Consider the following 19,566-nt stretch of genomic DNA (forward strand, 5'->3'; position numbering starts at 1 on the left):
AAAGCTTTGGTTAACTGGAAGTGACATTAGCTGTCTGGACAAACATGTAAATGATTAACAAATGGGAAAAAATGGATAAGTGCAAAGAGAAGTCTGCTGAAATTAGCATGCTAACTCGCTAGCCTCCCATCCTCTCTTGTAATACCATTTTGCACATCAAGAAGCAATAGTCTCCAGTAGTTTCAGGTAGGTGATGTATGTGACTGCTACATTTCACAAGCTCTTAGCTTTTTAAGTCTAATGAATAAGCACTGAATTCATATTCATATTTCAAGGGTGAGGAGCTCTGTCACCTGTGAGGAGCTCGGAGTAGAGCCGCTGCTCCTCCACATCGAAAGGAGCCAGTTGAGGTGGCTCGGGCATTTGTTTCGGATGCCCCCTGGACGCCTCCCTGGGGAGGTGTTCTGGGCATGCCCCACCGGGAGGAGGCCCCGAGGAAGACCCAGGACACGCTGGAGGGACTGTGTCACTCGGCTGGCCTGGGAACGCCTTGGGGTCTGCCCGGAAGAGCTGGAGAAAGTGTCTGGGGAGAGGGAAGTCTGGGTATCCCTGCTCAAGCTGTTGCCCCCGCGACCCGGTCCCGGATGAAGCGGAAGAAGATGGATGGATGGATGGATGGATTCATATTTCACTGAATTCAAGGTTCTAAGATAACTAAGAAATTTCTAAAAAATTCTAAGAATTTAAGTTTCTAAGATAACTATGATATACTTAATTCACTGGGAGGCTGCACTTGTCTTATGATACCAGCACTGGAAAACACACAAAGACTCAAGGATGTACAAACTGCCTTTGAATAAGAAACAGTAACTGAGAAAAAAAAATGTTTACAGAAACTTTTTAGTTTTATTTACAGAAGATGGACATTAAGTACACATAATGCTGTAAGAAGATTCAACTTTTAAAGCAATGTTACATAGCCTGATTCATTTTCAAGATTCTGAATGCCATTATGAATGTTTAGAAAATATGTGTTCCACTGTCAGAGAAATAATGCTATGAGAAATAATCTGCACTCGAATGTGTAATTTTGTTTTGTCATAAAATCCTTCCTATTGTGAAGTGGAAGGCCATGGTAACGCTGTGCAGAGTTGCTATATCATTAGATAATTTGTTTCTAAGATGCTTCGGGCCCAGCATCTTCAATCTTGTCTGAGTTTAGTAGCAAGAAAATTGCAGGTCATCCACATGTTTGGGCTGTTAAGACATACCTGAAGCATAATTAACTGACTGTTTTCACTGATAAGAATAACTGTGTTATGGAGTGCTTCATAATAACATAACCTACAGGATGCATATATAAGGTGAATAGTATTGGTCCAAGCACAGAATCTTGTGAAACTCTGTGACTCACTTTAGCATGTGTGGAAGATAATTTGATGGGATACCAAAGAAATATATTAATTATATTAATATAAAATAGTATGTAACAAGAATGTTAATAGAAGAGTCTATTAATGGGTTATTACTGGTCGAAGGTTCAATGTACATCAACTTTTCTGGGGCTTCCAGTATTGCTTATGTGAACAGCACATGCTGCATGTGTTCCCGTGTGTCATGTTGTGTTCATACAGCCTTGTGCAATCCCACTGGGCAGGCCATGTTGTGACCCTTAGTGCTCCCTGAGGACTCCAGCTGTGGAAAAGCACAGGACTTGCACAGAAAGAAGAGTTGTCAAAGGCAGTTAGCTTCAGTTAGAATCTCGTTTGTCATAATGAGATTAACTTTAATACTTTTGTTTCTTCAGCTGTGGGGCAACGTGCAAGTTTCTTTATCACAGGATGGTAAGACAGACGTTAAATATTCACTTTCTGAAAGTGCATACACTTGTTAATTTAAAGGAGAAGGTCTGCAGAGAAGAAACATTCACAGGCTTCCTTGTTGATTGTAAGTTCTGATTTGAGATTATGTATTAAGTAGGATTGTGTGATATGTGTGGGATGGTTGTGTTGAGTATATAAAGTCTCAAAACTGGGAAGACCATTTCCCCCCGCTGCTGTTCATAACTTGTCTGAAGATGTACTTCTTCTTTTCTCTTCATTTTGTTGCAACCACAAGTGTGACTCGTTTCAAAGCTGCAATTGATTCTATTCTCAGAAGATTCATTTTAATTTTAAACGTCTCTATCACACAAAATATTTTTATTGAAGTAACAAAGTTGGGACAAAATCCCATCACATAGTGCTTTTTATAAAATCAAACAAAAAAACAAAACTCAAAAAGGGAAACTATTGGTTGATGAATAAACTCTTTTGTCTTTTCAGTAAAGCCATGTGGACTTCCTGATGATACTCCCAATGGATATTATCAGATTATCCATGGAGAAGGCTTTGTTGTTGGAACAACTATCAAATACTTTTGTAATGAAGGGTATGTGGATCCAACTTAGAAATAATGGTAACACAACTATTGTAAGTCATATAGGGACAGCTGCACACATAAGAACATATGCAATTTATATCAATTTTGTGAAGACATAGTTTATGATTACAACATTATGATTATAATATTGTAATATATTGTCAGTCACATTAATAAACACAAACACAAAGTCCCAATATATGCTTACAATCACTTTATATTGTGTTCTAAACCATTATATACTGCTTATAAATGCTAAATAAGGCTGCTTAAAATGAAATCTGACTGACACAGTAATTATTACCCAACAGGAGGTATCAACCAGGCGCACTGTTTTTCCCATCTTGGTAATTTCTCTGATTGATATTGTAATTAGTTGTTCATCTCAGGTTTTATCATATTGTTCACTGCAGGTATCACATGGTGAGTATGCATGACACCAGGACTTGTTTTCTGGGCAAATGGACCAATCAGGTGCCAGTATGTGGTGGTAAGTCATCGTCACTGACAGAATTGCTGCTGTTTTGTTGCTATCAATCTGAATGATCCACTGGAAGGTTTTTTTTAACAGGCTTTAAAAACATTAAAAACGCTTTTGTGAGGTTAACTATGACTTCCAAAGTGCATTTCACAGAGAAAACGGCTGGGTACAAAGTAGGACATAGAGAGAGCGGGAAACTGCTGCATTATGTTGCTGACAACAGTTTCTATAAACCAGACATCAGTGGGCCTTGGGAGCAGTGAACCAATAACAAAGCTGCTGCACGATATGTGTGAATGTGTTGTTATTAAAGGAACAAAGTTGGGACAAAATCACATCACAATGATTGTGATGTGATTTTGTCCCAACTTTGTTAGTGCATTTTATAAAATCAAAAGACAAAATGTGATTAAAAATCAGAAAATGAATCAGTTGATGAATAATCATTTTTTTTATTTTCTTTGCAGTAAAGGCATGTCAGCTTCCTGAGGACACTCCCAATGGGTATTATCAAATTATCCACGGAGAAGGCTTTGTTGCTGGAACAACTATCAAATACTTTTGTAATGAAGGGTATGTGGATTTGGCTTAATTCATAGGAACTAGAAATAATGGTAACACATATAATGGCATATTTAAGTGGTTTTTAATTTATATCAGTTTTGTGAAGACAGAGCTTTTATGATTACAACTATATTAAATTATCTATGTTATATTGTCATATACTGTCAGGTGGCTGAGAGACACAAGCATTATAAAACATGAAACATAAACATAAAAAGGTCAAAATATATGCTTACAATTACACAGTATTTTTTCTGAACTATTACATACTGCCTATAAATGCTAAGTAGGGCAGTTTACATTAAAGTGTCACTGACATCATTATTTTGAAGACAATGGGAGACACACTGTTTGTCTTATCTTGGGAATTTCTCTGATTGGTGGTATTGTAATCAGATGTTTATCTCAAACTTTATCAAACTGCTCATTGCAGGTATCAAATGCTGAGCACACATGACACCAGGACTTGTTCTTTGGGCAACTGGACCAATCATGTGCCAGTATGTGATTGTAAGTCAAAGTACATTTTGTTGAGAAACATCCAGTCAAGAGGAAAATGATTTTTCAACTGACAACTTAAGCCAGTCACTTTTAATATGGGACAATTTTACCTTAATTCAGTGGCTATGGCACTGTGTTCTGTTCATAATAAAAATGCTAAAGTGTTTTGAATGTGCTACAAATATGATATGCATGTCTCAATGGCTAATTGGTAGTATTTTGACCCAGCTTCTCTGCAAAAATGACAGATAATACATGATTTCTTTGAAACATAGCTGAAATAATCAAAACTTATGGTCACAACATAAAAACCTCGAGGGCTGTTAAATTATCTAGAAGGTTACTCTGTGCCAGTAAGGATGTCATTAAAAATGAACATGAAAAAAACAGCCTTTCTAACAGTAGAACTCAGAGGGGAAGCTCTGCTCTGCTGAAACCCCACTGCACAATACTAGCTGATACTAGCTTTTTTTTATACGTCTGATACTTCTTTATTGTAGAACATGTTACAATGAACTAAAATGATCATAAGAGTAGCCCTGCGGGACATAAACTACAGTCCAGTGAGTTTATCATATGACGATATCCCTTTTATGTGTTCCAGACATCACTTGTAAAGTCGAAGTGATACATACTCATCTCAATGTAATTGGACTGCCACCAGCAAATGAAACAATGAAGACTGGACATAGGTTACAGTTTCAGTGCAATGAACAATATGTTTGGGAAGGGTCAGACGAAATTGAATGTTTACAAATTCAATGCACAATTTCCATCTTGTTCTGGTATGCTCACTTTATTTTACCTGCATTTTTATTTAAATATTTGTGAATCTGGCAAAATATGGGAAAATCCAAATAGACCCCATTGAAGTGACCAGAGAGCTGTCAAGCCTTGCAGGGAAGCAGGGGTGCATGCGTGTGTGGTTGTCTGTCATTGCGCCTCTCACCAGTAGTCAGCTGGGATAGGCTCCAAACCTAGCCCTAAACCTAGAAAATGGATGGATGGATCTTGATTTGACATGTTTACGCAAGAATAGCGAGGCTATTCTTCGTGCTTCTTAATGTTTCAAGTTTTATTAAAATTGCAAACAAGTAACTTTTTTCACTAGTCTTAAAATTAATATAATTTTACCTTCAATTTAAATAAAAAAAAGGGTGCCAAAAAAGCTAAGTGTACCTAATAAACTGCCAGCGTATACACAGACTTACATGAGAAGAAGGTTGAATGTTTAGCAGTGGTTCCTTCCCAACATGCGGAGGTAAATCAGTTCTGTCCCCTTGCTCTTTATCGTGGGAAAAACAGAGAAAAGTTGATCCATGACACAACTTTCAAATGTTTCCCATAGTGCACTGAGATCGATTAATCATCGTTTTTCGTGGTTGTTAATCTTTACATTTACTTTACATTCATTAAAGGCCACAAAAAGTGTGACTGAAAGATTCTTGCTCTGTCGTTGTCCACATTCTTTTAGCTCCTGCGAACTGTGGGAGACCACCATACCTTCCTGATGGAGATATTGAGGGTACTTCTAAATTCGTGTACGCACATGGCGAAAGCGTTAAATACATCTGTCAAAATCTCTACGAGATGGCTGGTGAGCCTTACAAAATCTGCCACAATGGTCAATGGACTGGAAAGATAAGATGCCTCAGTAAGTTACGATATGTGTCATTTTGCATTCTGTAAGGGTTTTGCTTAAAACTCAATACTGACTTTGGTTTCCAGTGTTTGCATACACCAGCTTGACTAATTTTAAAATAATTTATTCATTTTACCATCATATATTATCAGTGGTGGACTGTAACCAAAGGTATTTACTCAGGTGCAATGCTTATGTACAAAGCCATGTCACAATTTCTCCCTAACTACATTTCAGAGGAAAATATTTTAGTTTTTACTTGACTACAATTATTTGAAATCTTTAGTGACTAGGTACTGTATAAAACAACAGCTGAAACAATTAGTAGGTTTTTCTTTTTATTGTTTTTCAAGTTTCAGTTTTCACAATGTGAAGTTTCTTTTAAAATATTTTGTTTTTTTTAATTTATGTTTCAATTATTTAGAATTTGTGCTGCATTGTGAAAGTGCAACTTTACTTTTAGTAATTATGACATTTCTCCCTGCTTCTAGAATTCTTTTTTTACAGTACTGAATTAGTACTTTTACTGCTTCTTGCAAGGTAGAGTGCAATATCTGCATGCTGTATAGGTTATGTAGGTTCATGATAAACCTCTGCTGGCAAGTAATGCTTTATATGTTAAGGATGGATCAGCGTATATTCCTGCTTACATGTAGGAAAACATATGTGGTTTATTTTTGTTTTATCCACAACAAGTTTTTGTGACATACATTTTATGGTTATGACTTACAGTGATTGATTTTTAACTTTGATAAAATGTTATTCTTCTGTTTTCTCTTGTAGAACCCTGCACTGTGAATGAAGAACTCATGAGAAATCATAATATTGAATTCAAGTATAGTCATGAGACTAAGCTGTATGCACCCCATAATGACAGACTGCAGTTCCAGTGTGTCGGAAGAACAAGACACGATGGCAGAGTGAGCATGCTTCAGAGTTGTCTCGATGGTGTGATTAACCTGCCCACTTGCCATTAAAGTTATTTCAACCAGCTGTGATAAACATGCAAATGACCAATCAAAATAAAAAAAATTGGACCAGTTACAATATTTATGTGTTTGGTTATTTTAATGAAACTTATATTTTCTCTTGTCTACTTTCTGCTTCCAAAATCACAGGGATGCACACATGTGATGAGAGTAATTTCTACAGGTCACATCTTAATTCTTCAGACAGTAACTTTTGACTTTCTCAAAGGGACATTCGTGTCTTTCCAGTGAAGAAAGGGAGAGTATGATTCAGGACTCTTTTCCTTGTCTGAAATCCCTCACATTGTTGCTTCTTTGTGGGTTTCATAATCAGTGGTAATAGTACATATAGTAAAGAACTGCAGTGAAATATAAAGGCTGGCAATATTCTGCACTTTCTCATTCTTATTGTCACCAAGTCCAACAATATAAAGAGAACAAAATGTTCAACCGTCCCTCAGTAGTCGACAATCCAAGTTTGTCCACTGCTCTCTACCACAAGCGTAGTTATTACTTCTGAAGTTGGAAATCCTTAAAACAAGTATATATGTGACCGATACGACTTATTTTTGCTCCATGTTACTCAGATATGAGTAAATAGTCTAGTGTATTTGTTGGGGAATAGTTTCAGCCATAGGTTTGAAGCACTACTGAGTCATTATGGCAGCAGAACAACACATGTCCAACCTTGGCTCAACAAATGGTGTATCGATAAAGTGGCAACGTCTTGATTCAACTGTTCCCCCTCCTTATATTTGCTTGGCTGTGGCTGTTGCATTCGATGATCTCATTGCCCTGGTCACATATTTGTATTTGGCTGTGATGGTCCTGGGAAATATCTGGATGACAGTGCTGATATGTGGTGAAGATGGACAGTGGCATAGTCCACTCCCTTTTTTGCATAAATAAAGATCATTGTGACGGTGTGCAGAATATCCATACAAAAAGACTTCAATTTTATAAAAGAGAATTAACTGAGAAAAGGGCACAAGTTAAGGTTTTCTTGCTGCCAACCTAAAATAAACGGTGAGAAATTATGATCAAAGGTGATCATGATCATGGACTAATATACTTCCCACAGGTTTTAATGTTTGTCTGTGATTTTAATGTTATTTGTAGGAATATGATGCTTACATGTTGTTGCATCTGTATTAACAATCTAATAATGCCATATATAAAACATCCATTCGAGAAGGATGTTTTCTTCAGCACACATACTTTTGCTGATAATACTTACGCTGAGTATTTTTACATCATCTATCACAGTATGCTTGAAAGTTACAACAAACAAAATTTGTCCATGAACCGACTGCATGGTAAGAAAAGCTAATATTGCAATGCAACTTCATTCAGCCCACAGTAATAAAACTGAGGTCAGCTCCTGTGTGTGTGTGGGTGGACTGATAGTATGAGGACCCTGCCCTCTTGCCAGTCAAAGCTTTGGTTAACTGGAAGTGGCATTAGCTGTCCAGACAAACATGTAAATGATTAACAAGTGGGAAAAAGAGGACAGGTACTGCAGAACATCTGTGCACCATCTGTCCTCAAATTACTCCTTGTTTTTAATATAATTTCAATACTTAAAATGCTAACCAGATGGCACCAGCCAATCCTGCATTTCTCAAGTTTGCCCTTAAATCAATAAATACATTCAGAAAATGTATTGTAAAGTAAATATTTTTCCACCTGTTTCCTTTATTAGAAGGAAAATAATTAAAGTTTCTCATGAAAAACAAACCCATCTCATGAAGTCTTTCATCTCTGGCTTGGTCAAGCTAAATTCTTAATTCACCAGGTTCTAGTTGCTTTTCCATGCTGGTCATGACCAATTCTCCTCATGCTCTCAGCCTGCTGTCTTCGTCAGCCCTCCTGTTAAGAGTCCTTCACAATGTCTACTGGCCTCAGTTTGTCTCTGAAGCTGTGTTGGGTCCCATGTGTTCACTGGGAGGCTGCAGAGCCCAGTGGCAAACTAATTTCTACCTCATTCAGCTAAAACCAATTAATGAATCACTTGTTTTATGAAATTCACTAAGCCTCAAGTACACACACCACCTGTGGGTGAGAAGCAGCGACTGAATAAAGCTCTTTAGTGGGTTGAGGAAGCATTAGTTTCTCCTCAAAATGAAATGAAGTGAATGAGGAGCCTGAATATAGCCTTAATGGTGGTGTTGACCAGTGGATGAACACTTACTGCATGATGACTTTAGATAGAGAGAAGAGTGCAGAGTTTTTCTAAAGTGAAATATCCCTTTTAAAGGTTGAGACTCACAAAGTAAAAGACTGCAATTTCAAAGGTAAGAGCAGAATTTTAGTTTAAAACATTCAAAAAATAAAACATTATCACCAGAATGTAAAGAAACAAACATACTGACAATTATGTCTGACATGCCCATCCTGTCTCATGAAAGGATTTTGCAACTCCAGAGGCAATAGTCTGTTACCCCCATAGTTTCAGCTGGGAGACGTGTATGAGGTGGTGTTCACTGGGAAGTTGAGGTCCGATGAGCTGCTTGTGACCCCCTAATCCGAGGTCGCTGTCCAAGTACAAACCTGTCAGCTATAGGGCCACAAGCTCCACGGCTAACTGAGCTAACAGTAGCTATAAGTACAGCCAAAGATAACTACAGCAAAGAGTATATCTTAATATTTTGGCCATATTTTACAGATTGCCCCATTATTTTTTACTTTGATACCATAACCTCTTTTGTTGTTATCCATTTTGTGTGTGTGTGTGTGTGTGTCAGAGGGGTTGTGCACTTTGAGAGACCATGTTCCTGAGACTGTTTCTACTCCACATGTGTGCATGAGCGCTGTACAGAAAGACTTTGATCTGTAGAACTCTCAGGGGGAAAACATTACCTTCGCCACAGAGGTTCCTGGATCTTAGCAATGAGACTCTTTATCCTTCTTTGGCTTTTTATCCTGGGGCAGAACATGGATAAATCTTTACAACAGGATGGTAAGAATGTCATATATTTTTTTGTAGTTTTACTGCAGTTAGATAATATCTGATATAAAGATTGTCGCTTGATGCTCGGGGAGACCAGCTGAAAAGAGAAACCTATGCTTTTAATAAAAATAAAAACTCACTTAATGGTTTGTTCAGAGATGCACTGACCAAGGCATGAATGACATTTGAACTGGTCCGGTCAGGAAATGGACTTGGCTGTTGTTGCAGTACAGTCAGATAGATAGATTTTTTGTAATGTTTATTGACATGGCCTATTTCACTTCTACTTTAAAAATGAGCAAGATAAAGAGGAAACTCTCTCTTGCGTATATCCTCTCTCATTTTAGAGGTTATATGCAGTAACCAGCGAGACAAAGACGTGGATTATTGGGATGTTTACCATTGGCAACAAATAACGCCAGGCGATACTGCCTCAAATTTTAAATATATCTCAAACTGAAACTGAAGATCGACACCACTCTCCTATCTGTCTATTCAATGCAGCATTACAGCCAGCAGGTAGTCGGCTTAGCATAGCACAAAGTCTGTAAACAAGGGAAAACAGTTAGCTTACCTTCATCTGTCTTAAATCCTGAAAATTCAGTTTTCAGTTTCACTGACAGTGGTTTAACAGTAAATAATCAATTGCTTAATCAAAACAGTAATGTAGCCTCAGAAATGAATTCTGTTATAGTGCATAAAATAAAAAATGTTAGTAAATGGACATTTTGAAGCTGGTCCATCATATGGTTTACCTTTGAATTCAATCCCACATATCCCTTAATATTTGCCTTTTCACAAACACATGGATTTAAATTCATGTCTGTTTGTATTCTCCAACAGCAATAAAATGTTCAGTACCAGATATTGAAAATGGTCGTGTTATTGGAGAGATGCGTGACTACAACGAACATGAAGTCCTGTATTATGAGTGCAATAAGAAGTATACACGTACTGAAGAGAGACCTTCAAAATGCATAAGACTCGTACTATTGTCTGTCTTGTTACAACAAACTAACAGATAATATTATGCTTAATTTCCCAACAAATGCAGCCACAAAATGTAAACTGCCAACGGCACTTGAAGGAACCACGTATCAAACATCTTACAGAAACGTGTTTTCACCTGGTGACACACTGACAGTCATGTGTGGAGAGAAGTACTGGATTAATCAACCTACAGAGACCTCAGCGGTAACTACATGCAATGATGATGGAACATGGAGTATCAGACCAGTGTGCCAAGGTAGAAAACTTCATGGGCTTCAGAGCCAGAGACAAACTGAGATTGTTGTTCTCTGCTGTGTGTATGAGATGAGAATATTACCTTTAAATACACAAGTTTTTCCTCTTATTTTAGAGGTTATATGCAGTAACCAACGAGAAAATGACGTGAATTATTGGAATGTTTATTGGGGGCAACGAATCACATTGGGCGATACTGTCAGATACAGGTGTAGACCAAACTACAAGAGCACAGATGGCTCCTACCGGGCTGTATGTCACAGAGATGGGTGGAGACCAAAACCACTTTGTCAAGGTATTTTCAAGTTAACATTGTGTTTGTGACATTACTGTTACTTTAGGTCCAATTCTGATCCATGTGTTTTACTGCACTGAATGTTTTCTACAAAAGCTGACTGAATCCCAAGCTGAATCTGTCCCAATCCCAGTTTATGACATTGATTGCAACAGTATTTATCTGCATTTGTCCAGAGAAAATGAAGTAATGTCGTTCCATACAGCAAAAAATAAGATCTGCAAGATCTGATGACAGTATACATGTTAGGACGAGAGATTGATAGATTTCTTGTGATGTTTATTGACATGGCCTATTTGACATCTGCTTTAAAAACGAGCAAAATAAAGAGGAAAAAGGGAAACAAGTGAAATCAAACTTTATTATTATTATTAGATTTATTTATTTATTATTAGCTGCTTTGCTTCACATAATTCTATATATTACAGTAATCCTACTCATACTACTACAACTCACAGTCACTTGTTCGCAGTGTCTTCATACATTTGCTCACGAGTCCATGTTATCATTTCTGTATCTGTATGTCTCAGCAAGTGTGAAATAAATGTGTGCAATTGCATATAAAAGTTTTTCTTTTTTTTCTACAGAAATAATATGTGACAGACTGGAAATCCCAAACGCAGATATTTCCTACCCTAACAAAATGAAATACAAAACCAATGAACAGGTCAACTATGTCTGCAACGAAGGTTACAAGGGAAATCCCACACGAATCTGTGGGGAAAATGGTTGGGTTGGCAATTCACAATGCACAGGTAAGGAAGTACGGTGAAATAACTTCATTGTCAGCTCGTTTTGTTATTTCTGTTTGTTTTTCTTTTAACATGCATGCATTTAATGTAAGAGATTTTAAGAAACTGTTGGCCAAAGCTGTCAAACTTCCAGTCAGATAGTCGGCTTAGCATCGCACAAAGTCTGTAAACAAGGGAAAACAGTTAGCTTACCTTCATCTGTCTTAAATCCTGAAAATTCAGTTTTCAGTTTCACTGACAGTGGTTTAACAGTAAATAATCAATTGCTTAATCAAAACAGTAATGTAGCCTCAGAAATGAATTCTGTTATAGTGCATAAAATAAAAAAAATTTAGCAAATGGACATTTTGAAGCTGGTCCATTTTACAATTGATCTTTGAATTCAATCCCACACATCTCTTAACATTTGCCCTTTCACAAACACATGGATTTAAATTCATGTCATAAAATGTTCAGTATCAGATACTGAAAATGGTCGTGTTATTGGAGAGATGCGTGACTACAATGAACAATAAGAAGTATACACTGAAGCCTGAAGACAGAATGAACTTGGAGCTGGATGGATGGTTCTCATGGGACTATTGTCTGTCTTGTTACAACAAACTAACAGATAATATTATGCTTAATTTCCCAACAAATGCAGCCACAAAATGTAAACTGCCAACGGCACTTAAAGGAACCACGTATCAAACATCTTACAGAAACGTGTTTTCACCTGGTGACACACTGACAGTCATGTGTGGAGAGAAGTACTGGATTAATCACCCTACAGAGACCTCAGCGGTAACTACATGCAATGATGATGGAACATGGAGTATCAGACCAGTGTGCCAAGGTAGAAAACTTCATGGGCTTCAGTGCCAGAGACAAACTGAGATTGTTGTTCTCTGCTGTGTGTATGAGATGAGAATATTACCTTTAAATACACAAGTTTTTCTCTTATTTTAGAGGTTATATGCAGTAACCGACGAGAAAAAGACGTGGAGTATTGGAATGTTTACTGGGGGCAACGAATCACATTGGGCGATACTGTCAGATACAGGTGTAGACAAAACTACAAGAGCACAGATGGCTCCTACCGGGCTGTATGTCACAGAGATGGGTGGAGACCAAAACCACTTTGTCAAGGTATTTTCAAGTTAACATTGTGTTTGTGACATTACTGTTACTTTAGGTCCAATTCTGATCCATGTGTTTTACTGCACTGAATGTTTTCTACAAAAGCTGACTGAATCCCAAGCTGAATCTGTCCCAATCCCAGTTTATGACATTGATTGCAACGGTATTTATTTGCATTTGTCCAGAGAAAATTAAGTAATGTCGTTCCATACAGCAAAAATAAGATCTGTTAGTTTTACTTCACATAATTCTGTGTTACATTCTTAGAAATCCTTCTAATACTACTACAACTCACAGTCACTTGTTCCCAGTGTCTTCATACATTTGCTCACAAGTCCATGTTATCATTTCTGTATCTGTATGTCTCAGCAAGTGTGAAATATGCATTTAATATAAGAGATTTTAAGAAACTGTTGGCCAAAGCTCTCAAAATCCCAGTCAGTTCCAGTCATTCAGTTAGAAAACAGAAAACCATCAGCTGATAAAGTCCCTGCTTTTTAAATGTTCCTTATTAATGTTATCTTTCTGGAGCACTGCGAGATCTGACAGGAGACCACAGGAGGTAATTCTGTGTGAGTTTGTTTCAATATCCGTGAATTTAACCAGAAACTTGGAGGGTCACAGTGTCATTTGATTTGTTTGAGGTATTCAATGTGAAAAACTTGACATCAAGAATGCATACATTACCTGCAACGACAAGCTAAAGTACGCACACCTGGAACGAGTCCCCTATGCTTGCCAAAATGATAGGGACGAGCGTTTCACTATTACTTGTAAAGAAGGTGTTTGGACTGGGATTCAGAGTTGTACAGGTGAGAACATTCAACTACAACAATTGCAGTTTAAAGGAGGATTTTAGCATGACCATGTGTTTGTAAACAGCAATATAAATAGTAAATATCTCCTAACAGGTAAAAGTTTTAATTGTAATTTAAAAGGTTAAACGTTGACTAAATTAATATGCATGTTTTCTAAGAGCCATTTCAAATCCTTCATCACATCCTTCAATAAGATCTTTGATTCAACAGTTAACCACCGTTGTTAACATGTGACATATGTGTCATGTTACGTAAAATGTGTTAGTTCTGTTGAGCACTTTCATGTCAAGTTTAATCACTCATGTCTGGTCTTGTCATTCACTTTTCACCTTTTCCTTTTCGTTTCAGACACTTGACTTCCTCCCTTTGTGTGCTTTTCCCTCCACTGTGATTGTCTCTCCGGCCCTGATTGGTCTCACCTGTGTTCCACTCCCTCATGTATAAATAGTCCTTGTTTCGCTTTGTTTTGTGTCAGTTTGTCTTGTGATTGCATGTGTTTTGTCAGCATCCAAGAAATCATCAGGTCAAGTTTGTTGAATTTGTTTGCTTTGAGTTTATATTTTTGGTCCTCCTCAGAGAGGACTGTTGTGTTTTGAACTGCCTTAGAGAGCACATTGTGTTGTTTTTTTGTATCCTCCATTGAGAGCGCCTTTTGTTTGATCGATCAATATATTGATTCATCATACAGCTTTTGAGTAAATATGTCAAGAAAGTATATGAAATCACTGAAAGGAAAAAGAACTTAAACTGATAACTTGTAAAAACTGACTTGCAAGCAAATACAAAAAATATATGAAAAAAGTTTTCCAGAAAGAGTCATGGATTTGGATTTATTCTTTTTTTATACAAACTATTGCATGATTTAAGCATTTTCCTTAGCCGATACCCAAAAGATGTGCCTGCACGTGTGAAACCTTTAAAACTCCCTTATCTGTTCTCGTATGGTTTTAGGAGCTGTCGGTTGTGGGCCACCACCATTCCTTGCAGATGGAGACGTGAAGTACGAAACAAAAAGTCAATACAGCCATAACGAAAGGGCTGAATACATGTGTCAGATGTACTACACCATGGAGGGAGAGCCTTACACCACCTGCATCAATGGCACATGGACTGGACTGATGAGATGCCTCAGTAAGTTACAGTCCCTCTCACACTTAATATCCATCTTGCATTCTGCGCCATCACATTTTATAGTGAAAATAAAACCCTGTGCCTGCGTGGGTTTTCTCCGGGTTCTCCAGCTTCCTCCCCAATACCAAAAACATGCACATCAGGTTAATTGGCTACTCTAAATTGCCCCTAGGTGTGAGTGTGAGAGTGTGTGGTTGTCTGTCTTTGTGTGTTGGCCCTGCGATTGACTGGCGACCAGTCCAGGGTGAACCCCGCCTCTCGCCCGTAGTCAGCTGGGATAGGCTCCAGCCCCCCCGTGACCCTGATGGATAAGCGGTATAGAAAATGATTGGATGGATAATCTAGCAGCAAAAGGCTGAATCAGCATTGTGTGAACTAAGAACATTGAATATATATCATATTTTTTCTGTAAAAACTATAACAGTAATTTTGTCCTGTACGATACTGAAAGTTGACATTATTAGGATCTGGTCCGACTGCTGTCTTATCTGCACAGATTCATAGAGCAAATGTGATATTCTGTTAGACTATTCTGTTCTCTTCGACATCAGACATCATTAATGTTAAAGGCAAAATGGCAGCAGGTAGAGTGATGTTTGGAAGCACTTTGACAAAGACAAAACAAAATGCATTTACTGCACAAGGTATATTATGTTAAATTTGCGTATCATTAAACGACTCGTCCAACAATTAACCACTTGTGCATTAAGCACAAGGAGAAAACAGCAGAGACATCGTTCTGCTTATCTGACCTGTTGAATATCTGTATTTTGGCTACGATGTCCTCATGATGGCAAGTCCGCACTTGGTCATCCATGAACTATTTGTGCATCACATTCAACTTTGATGTTTGACACAAACATTTGCACAGCTGACCAATAGCAAGTCTTGACAGAGTTGACCTTTGAGATAACGGAGAGTCCAAAATGGATCATTAGCTGTGTTGCACCATTCACTATGATTTAATCTCCTCTGTCAGAGTTTAAACCTCCCCACTAAAGGGGAATACAGATGTCTTTTGAATGGGCAGCATGAATTTAAGCTCACAGAGCTTTATCTTTGAGTCTGAAATAAAGACTGAATTTCATTTGATTTTTATATGCTAAAGAAGTAACAATTGTTGACCAACAAATGTTTTGCATGCATGGCGGTTTCCAGTATTTCCTGCCATTAACAAATTTTGTCCTATTTGTCCATTGTCCCCTGCAGAACCCTGTGTTGTGAATGAAGACGACATCCGACAGCATAATATTTCTTTAAAATCTAGTAACAATAAATTTTTCACTCATGATGAGCTGGTCGAGTTCAGGTGTGCCAGAGGAACACCTGTTGGTGCAGTGGCAATGCGTCAGAGGTGTAATAGTGGTGTGATTCTTCTGCCTACGTGCAACTGAGAATTTTAGTCAACCGAAATATCGTGCAACATGTTATGTACTGATCCTCCATTTCCATGTTGTCAACAGTGGAAATTGTAATAAAGACATACATGATCTCTCAGTCTGTTTTCTGTCTCCACATATGTAGTCATGTTGGAGTAGAAAAGGGCCTTCAACAAACCACAAAGTTGGAAGCATAGCATTGTCCAAAATGTCTTGGTATGCTGAAGCATTAAGATTTTCCTTCACTGGAAGTCAGGAGTCGAGCCCAAACCCTGAAAAACAGCCCCATAACGCACATGCATTCAATAATAAAGAGAAGTGTGTCAATACCATTGTGTATATGGTGTATGTGTTTTATAGCAGTTTCCAGTGACATTAAATAATTCTGTGATGACAGAAGCTGTACCAGTATGAAAGCTGACAGAATGAGGGACTCATTGCTTCTAAGTTCCCTGTGATGTTTTGTGAAGCTGTGAACAAAAGTTCATCTGACCTGAAGGACCAAAGATCATCTTGTCCATGATCTCATGATTGTTGTACAAGCGTTTCAGAGAAATCCTTTTAAGGGAGTATTTGGGCGTGTTTGATAGAAGAGAATGTTTGGCAAAGCTTTTGTCACAGTTTGACCACAAATTTGGGAAATTCCACTCTTGGAAAAAGTATAATTAACAAGGCTGAACTGAACATCGGCTCAGAAGCTGATTCAGTGTGGAGAGTAACTCCTGACAGCAGCTCTCAGACCATCAATATGAGATTCTCCCCACTTGTTAACCTCTTTGTCCTGTGGCAGAATGTGGACCTTTCATTGTCGCAGAATGGTAAGAATACCAGGTGATGTGTCAGACTTCAGCTCTGTGGTTCTCTGTAGTTGCACCACTGTTTATAGATGCAGATGAAGGTGGACACATAAAAAACTGGACTAAGTCTTTTCAGCAAATATTGAACCCAGAACTTATTTTTCTCGAAGCAATGAAGAGGCAAAATCTGACAGAGCAGTAAGATTTAGATTCAGTTTTTAAACTTAGAAATTAACTGTCAGTCAACACCAAGATGAGCTGCCTTGTTCTGCATTGTTTTATGAACAAGACATCTTGATGGAGTTGATCTGAAGTTCTGCTGAGAGACAAAGCAGTCATTTCCACCAAAGTTGATTGACAAAAATGCTTGCCATAAAATAAATAGTTTTATGATTCACATACAGTATAAAGTGACTTGACTGACCTTGTACCCTCATTCTTTTAGAGCCTGCTGGCTGTGAGAATCCACCACCTCTTATCAATGGAGACATCAAGTACAGCATGAAAAGTCAGTACAGCCATAATGAAAGCGTTGAATACACATGTCAGTCGTACCACATCATGCAGGGAGAGCCTTACAGGACCTGCATCAACGGCAAATGGATTGGACAGCTGAGATGCCTCAGTAAGTTACTGTTCTCGGTCCTTCTGCTTGGTATTGTCAAAAATGTATCTTTAATTTTCATTTGAAAAGGGTTCCAGTGGCTGAATGTGAGAGTTAAGAAGAACTTTCTACTTTGACTTAAAACTAGTAAGAATTTAATTTCTGTGATATATCTGAAATATAATTATAACCAGTGAAAATTATAGCCACACTAGCGACACTTATATTGATGTCTACAATTCCTTTTCAAGCTACTCAAAATTTAGTTTTAGATCTACAAAAAGTCATTTCCACTCGTCAAAATGGCAGCAGATCTCTAATGGCCTGCTGATGTCAGACATTTCGGAAAGGCAATTATTGATATCTGAAGTGGGAAATTACATTCTCTCTAATCGCAATCCTTTTTCTAACATGTGGTAATAAAACTGTAGCTGTCTATAATTACTGCTAGCTCTAATTGAGTATGAATGTAAATCAGGTTCGACTAGTTGAAATGAAATGTCTGCATGTGAAAATGTATGTGGAACATGTCATAATGGTTTTACAGATGTCTGAGATTAACATTTTAAAATTTTAGATTTTTTTTTGTTATGGAAGTTTTTTGAAGAACATTAATACAATAAAGACATATAAAACAGCACAGACTAAACAGAAATATAGCACAGCACTAATTGCAGCCCTCTAAAGGGCACAAAAACAATCATTTCCACAATGCTCCCATGTAGGACAGAAATTTCTCCCAGATGAGCAAGTATGCTTCTTTACGGTTTTGCAGCTTGGCTATCAGTAATTCAAAAAATGCATTATCTGTCATTAACTTCACCCAGTCCCTGTATCCGGGTCTATCCTGGCTTTTCCATTTACGAAGGATAACTCTAGCAGCTGAAACACAACTTGTAAGGACCAGAGCATGTGCTGGTTTAGAGATGTTGGGCAAGCATGACCTATCCCCCAAGAGACAAAATTGAATGGAGTCAGGCACGTATACCAAGACAACTTTGTATTGTTTTAATTACTTCTTGCCAAAAAGGGTAAACGAGGGGGCAGGCCCATATTGCATGTGCAAAAGTTCCTTCAGATCTTTTACACTTCCAGCAAAGATTGCTTCCCAATGGACCCATTTTGTGAAGCCGAACAGGTGTAAAATAATAACGGTGAAGAATCTTATAATGTGCAAGTTTTGACTTGACAAACACCAAGCCTTCAACTCATCTGCCAAAAAAGGACTTTGTTGAAAGTTTGTATGATACAGAAATGACAAGTAAATACTGACTGCCATTAATATGAATCTTTTTTTTCCCCATCATCTCTTGCAGAGCCCTGCACTGTGAATGACCATGACATGAGGCAGCGTAATATTGAATTCAAATATAACAATAACAGAAAGATGTACGCCACCCATGATGATTCAATCGAGTTCCAGTGCGCCAAAAGAACATCTGACAGGCCACTGCGTCAGAAGTGTAACGATGGCGTGATTCTCCTGCCCTCGTGCCACTGAGCTTCAGTTAAATTAAAAAGATTTACACAATATAAAAAGATACTTCGATTAACAGGACTGCTGATATACTGAAGTACATTACACAGTGATGAACAGACTGAGCACTTTATGAATGCTGATGGAAAATCTGACCGCTTCAGTTCACAGAAAGCTCAACTAATGGATGGATTACCGCCAAAAGAATCCGACTATTTTTGGCGATTGTTTGACTTTTCAGCTCATTCCACTCGCAGCACAAGGTTATCCCTTGTCCAATGAAACGTCACGACATCAACAGGATGGACTGGTACATTAAGCGTTGGTAGTTTTGAATGAATAATAAAGAGGAACCAACAAATTCTATCTGCAATCCGTTTCTCCATGTGTCCAATACCTGCAAAACTAATGTCATGCACATCAGCCGAGTCACACTGGTTGTTACTGGTAAACCTGGCTTCCCTCTGCCAATGTAAACCTAG

At 37.9% G+C, this 19,566-nt stretch overlaps 2 protein-coding genes across 2 annotated transcripts; both read left to right on the forward strand.

Annotated features, from left to right (window-relative positions):
* Positions 1-1,564: 1,564 nt before the first annotated feature.
* Positions 1,565-19,450, forward strand: LOC124060674 (complement factor H-related protein 4-like). Its single transcript, XM_046391914.1, has 16 exons — positions 1,565-1,784; positions 2,265-2,370; positions 2,775-2,851; positions 3,310-3,415; positions 3,840-3,916; positions 4,512-4,737; positions 5,146-5,168; positions 5,382-5,561; positions 6,333-6,524; positions 10,311-10,418; positions 11,595-11,762; positions 14,648-14,827; positions 16,037-16,174; positions 16,773-17,024; positions 17,449-17,628; positions 18,924-19,450. Exons 1-16 carry the CDS (start codon positions 1,715-1,717, stop codon positions 19,106-19,108), a joined length of 2,268 nt encoding a protein of 755 aa, XP_046247870.1. The 5' UTR covers positions 1,565-1,714; the 3' UTR covers positions 19,109-19,450.
* On the forward strand, positions 9,294-16,324 carry LOC124060693 (complement factor H-like). Its single transcript, XM_046391939.1, has 8 exons — positions 9,294-9,476; positions 10,522-10,713; positions 10,828-11,007; positions 11,595-11,762; positions 12,403-12,594; positions 12,708-12,887; positions 14,648-14,827; positions 16,037-16,324. The coding sequence occupies exons 1-8, from the start codon at positions 9,407-9,409 to the stop codon at positions 16,219-16,221; spliced, it is 1,347 nt and encodes a 448-aa protein (XP_046247895.1). The 5' UTR covers positions 9,294-9,406; the 3' UTR covers positions 16,222-16,324.
* Positions 19,451-19,566: the final 116 nt, after the last annotated feature.

This window comes from Scatophagus argus, chromosome 6, assembly GCF_020382885.2.
Source record: "Scatophagus argus isolate fScaArg1 chromosome 6, fScaArg1.pri, whole genome shotgun sequence".
NCBI lineage: Eukaryota > Metazoa > Chordata > Actinopteri > Scatophagidae > Scatophagus > Scatophagus argus.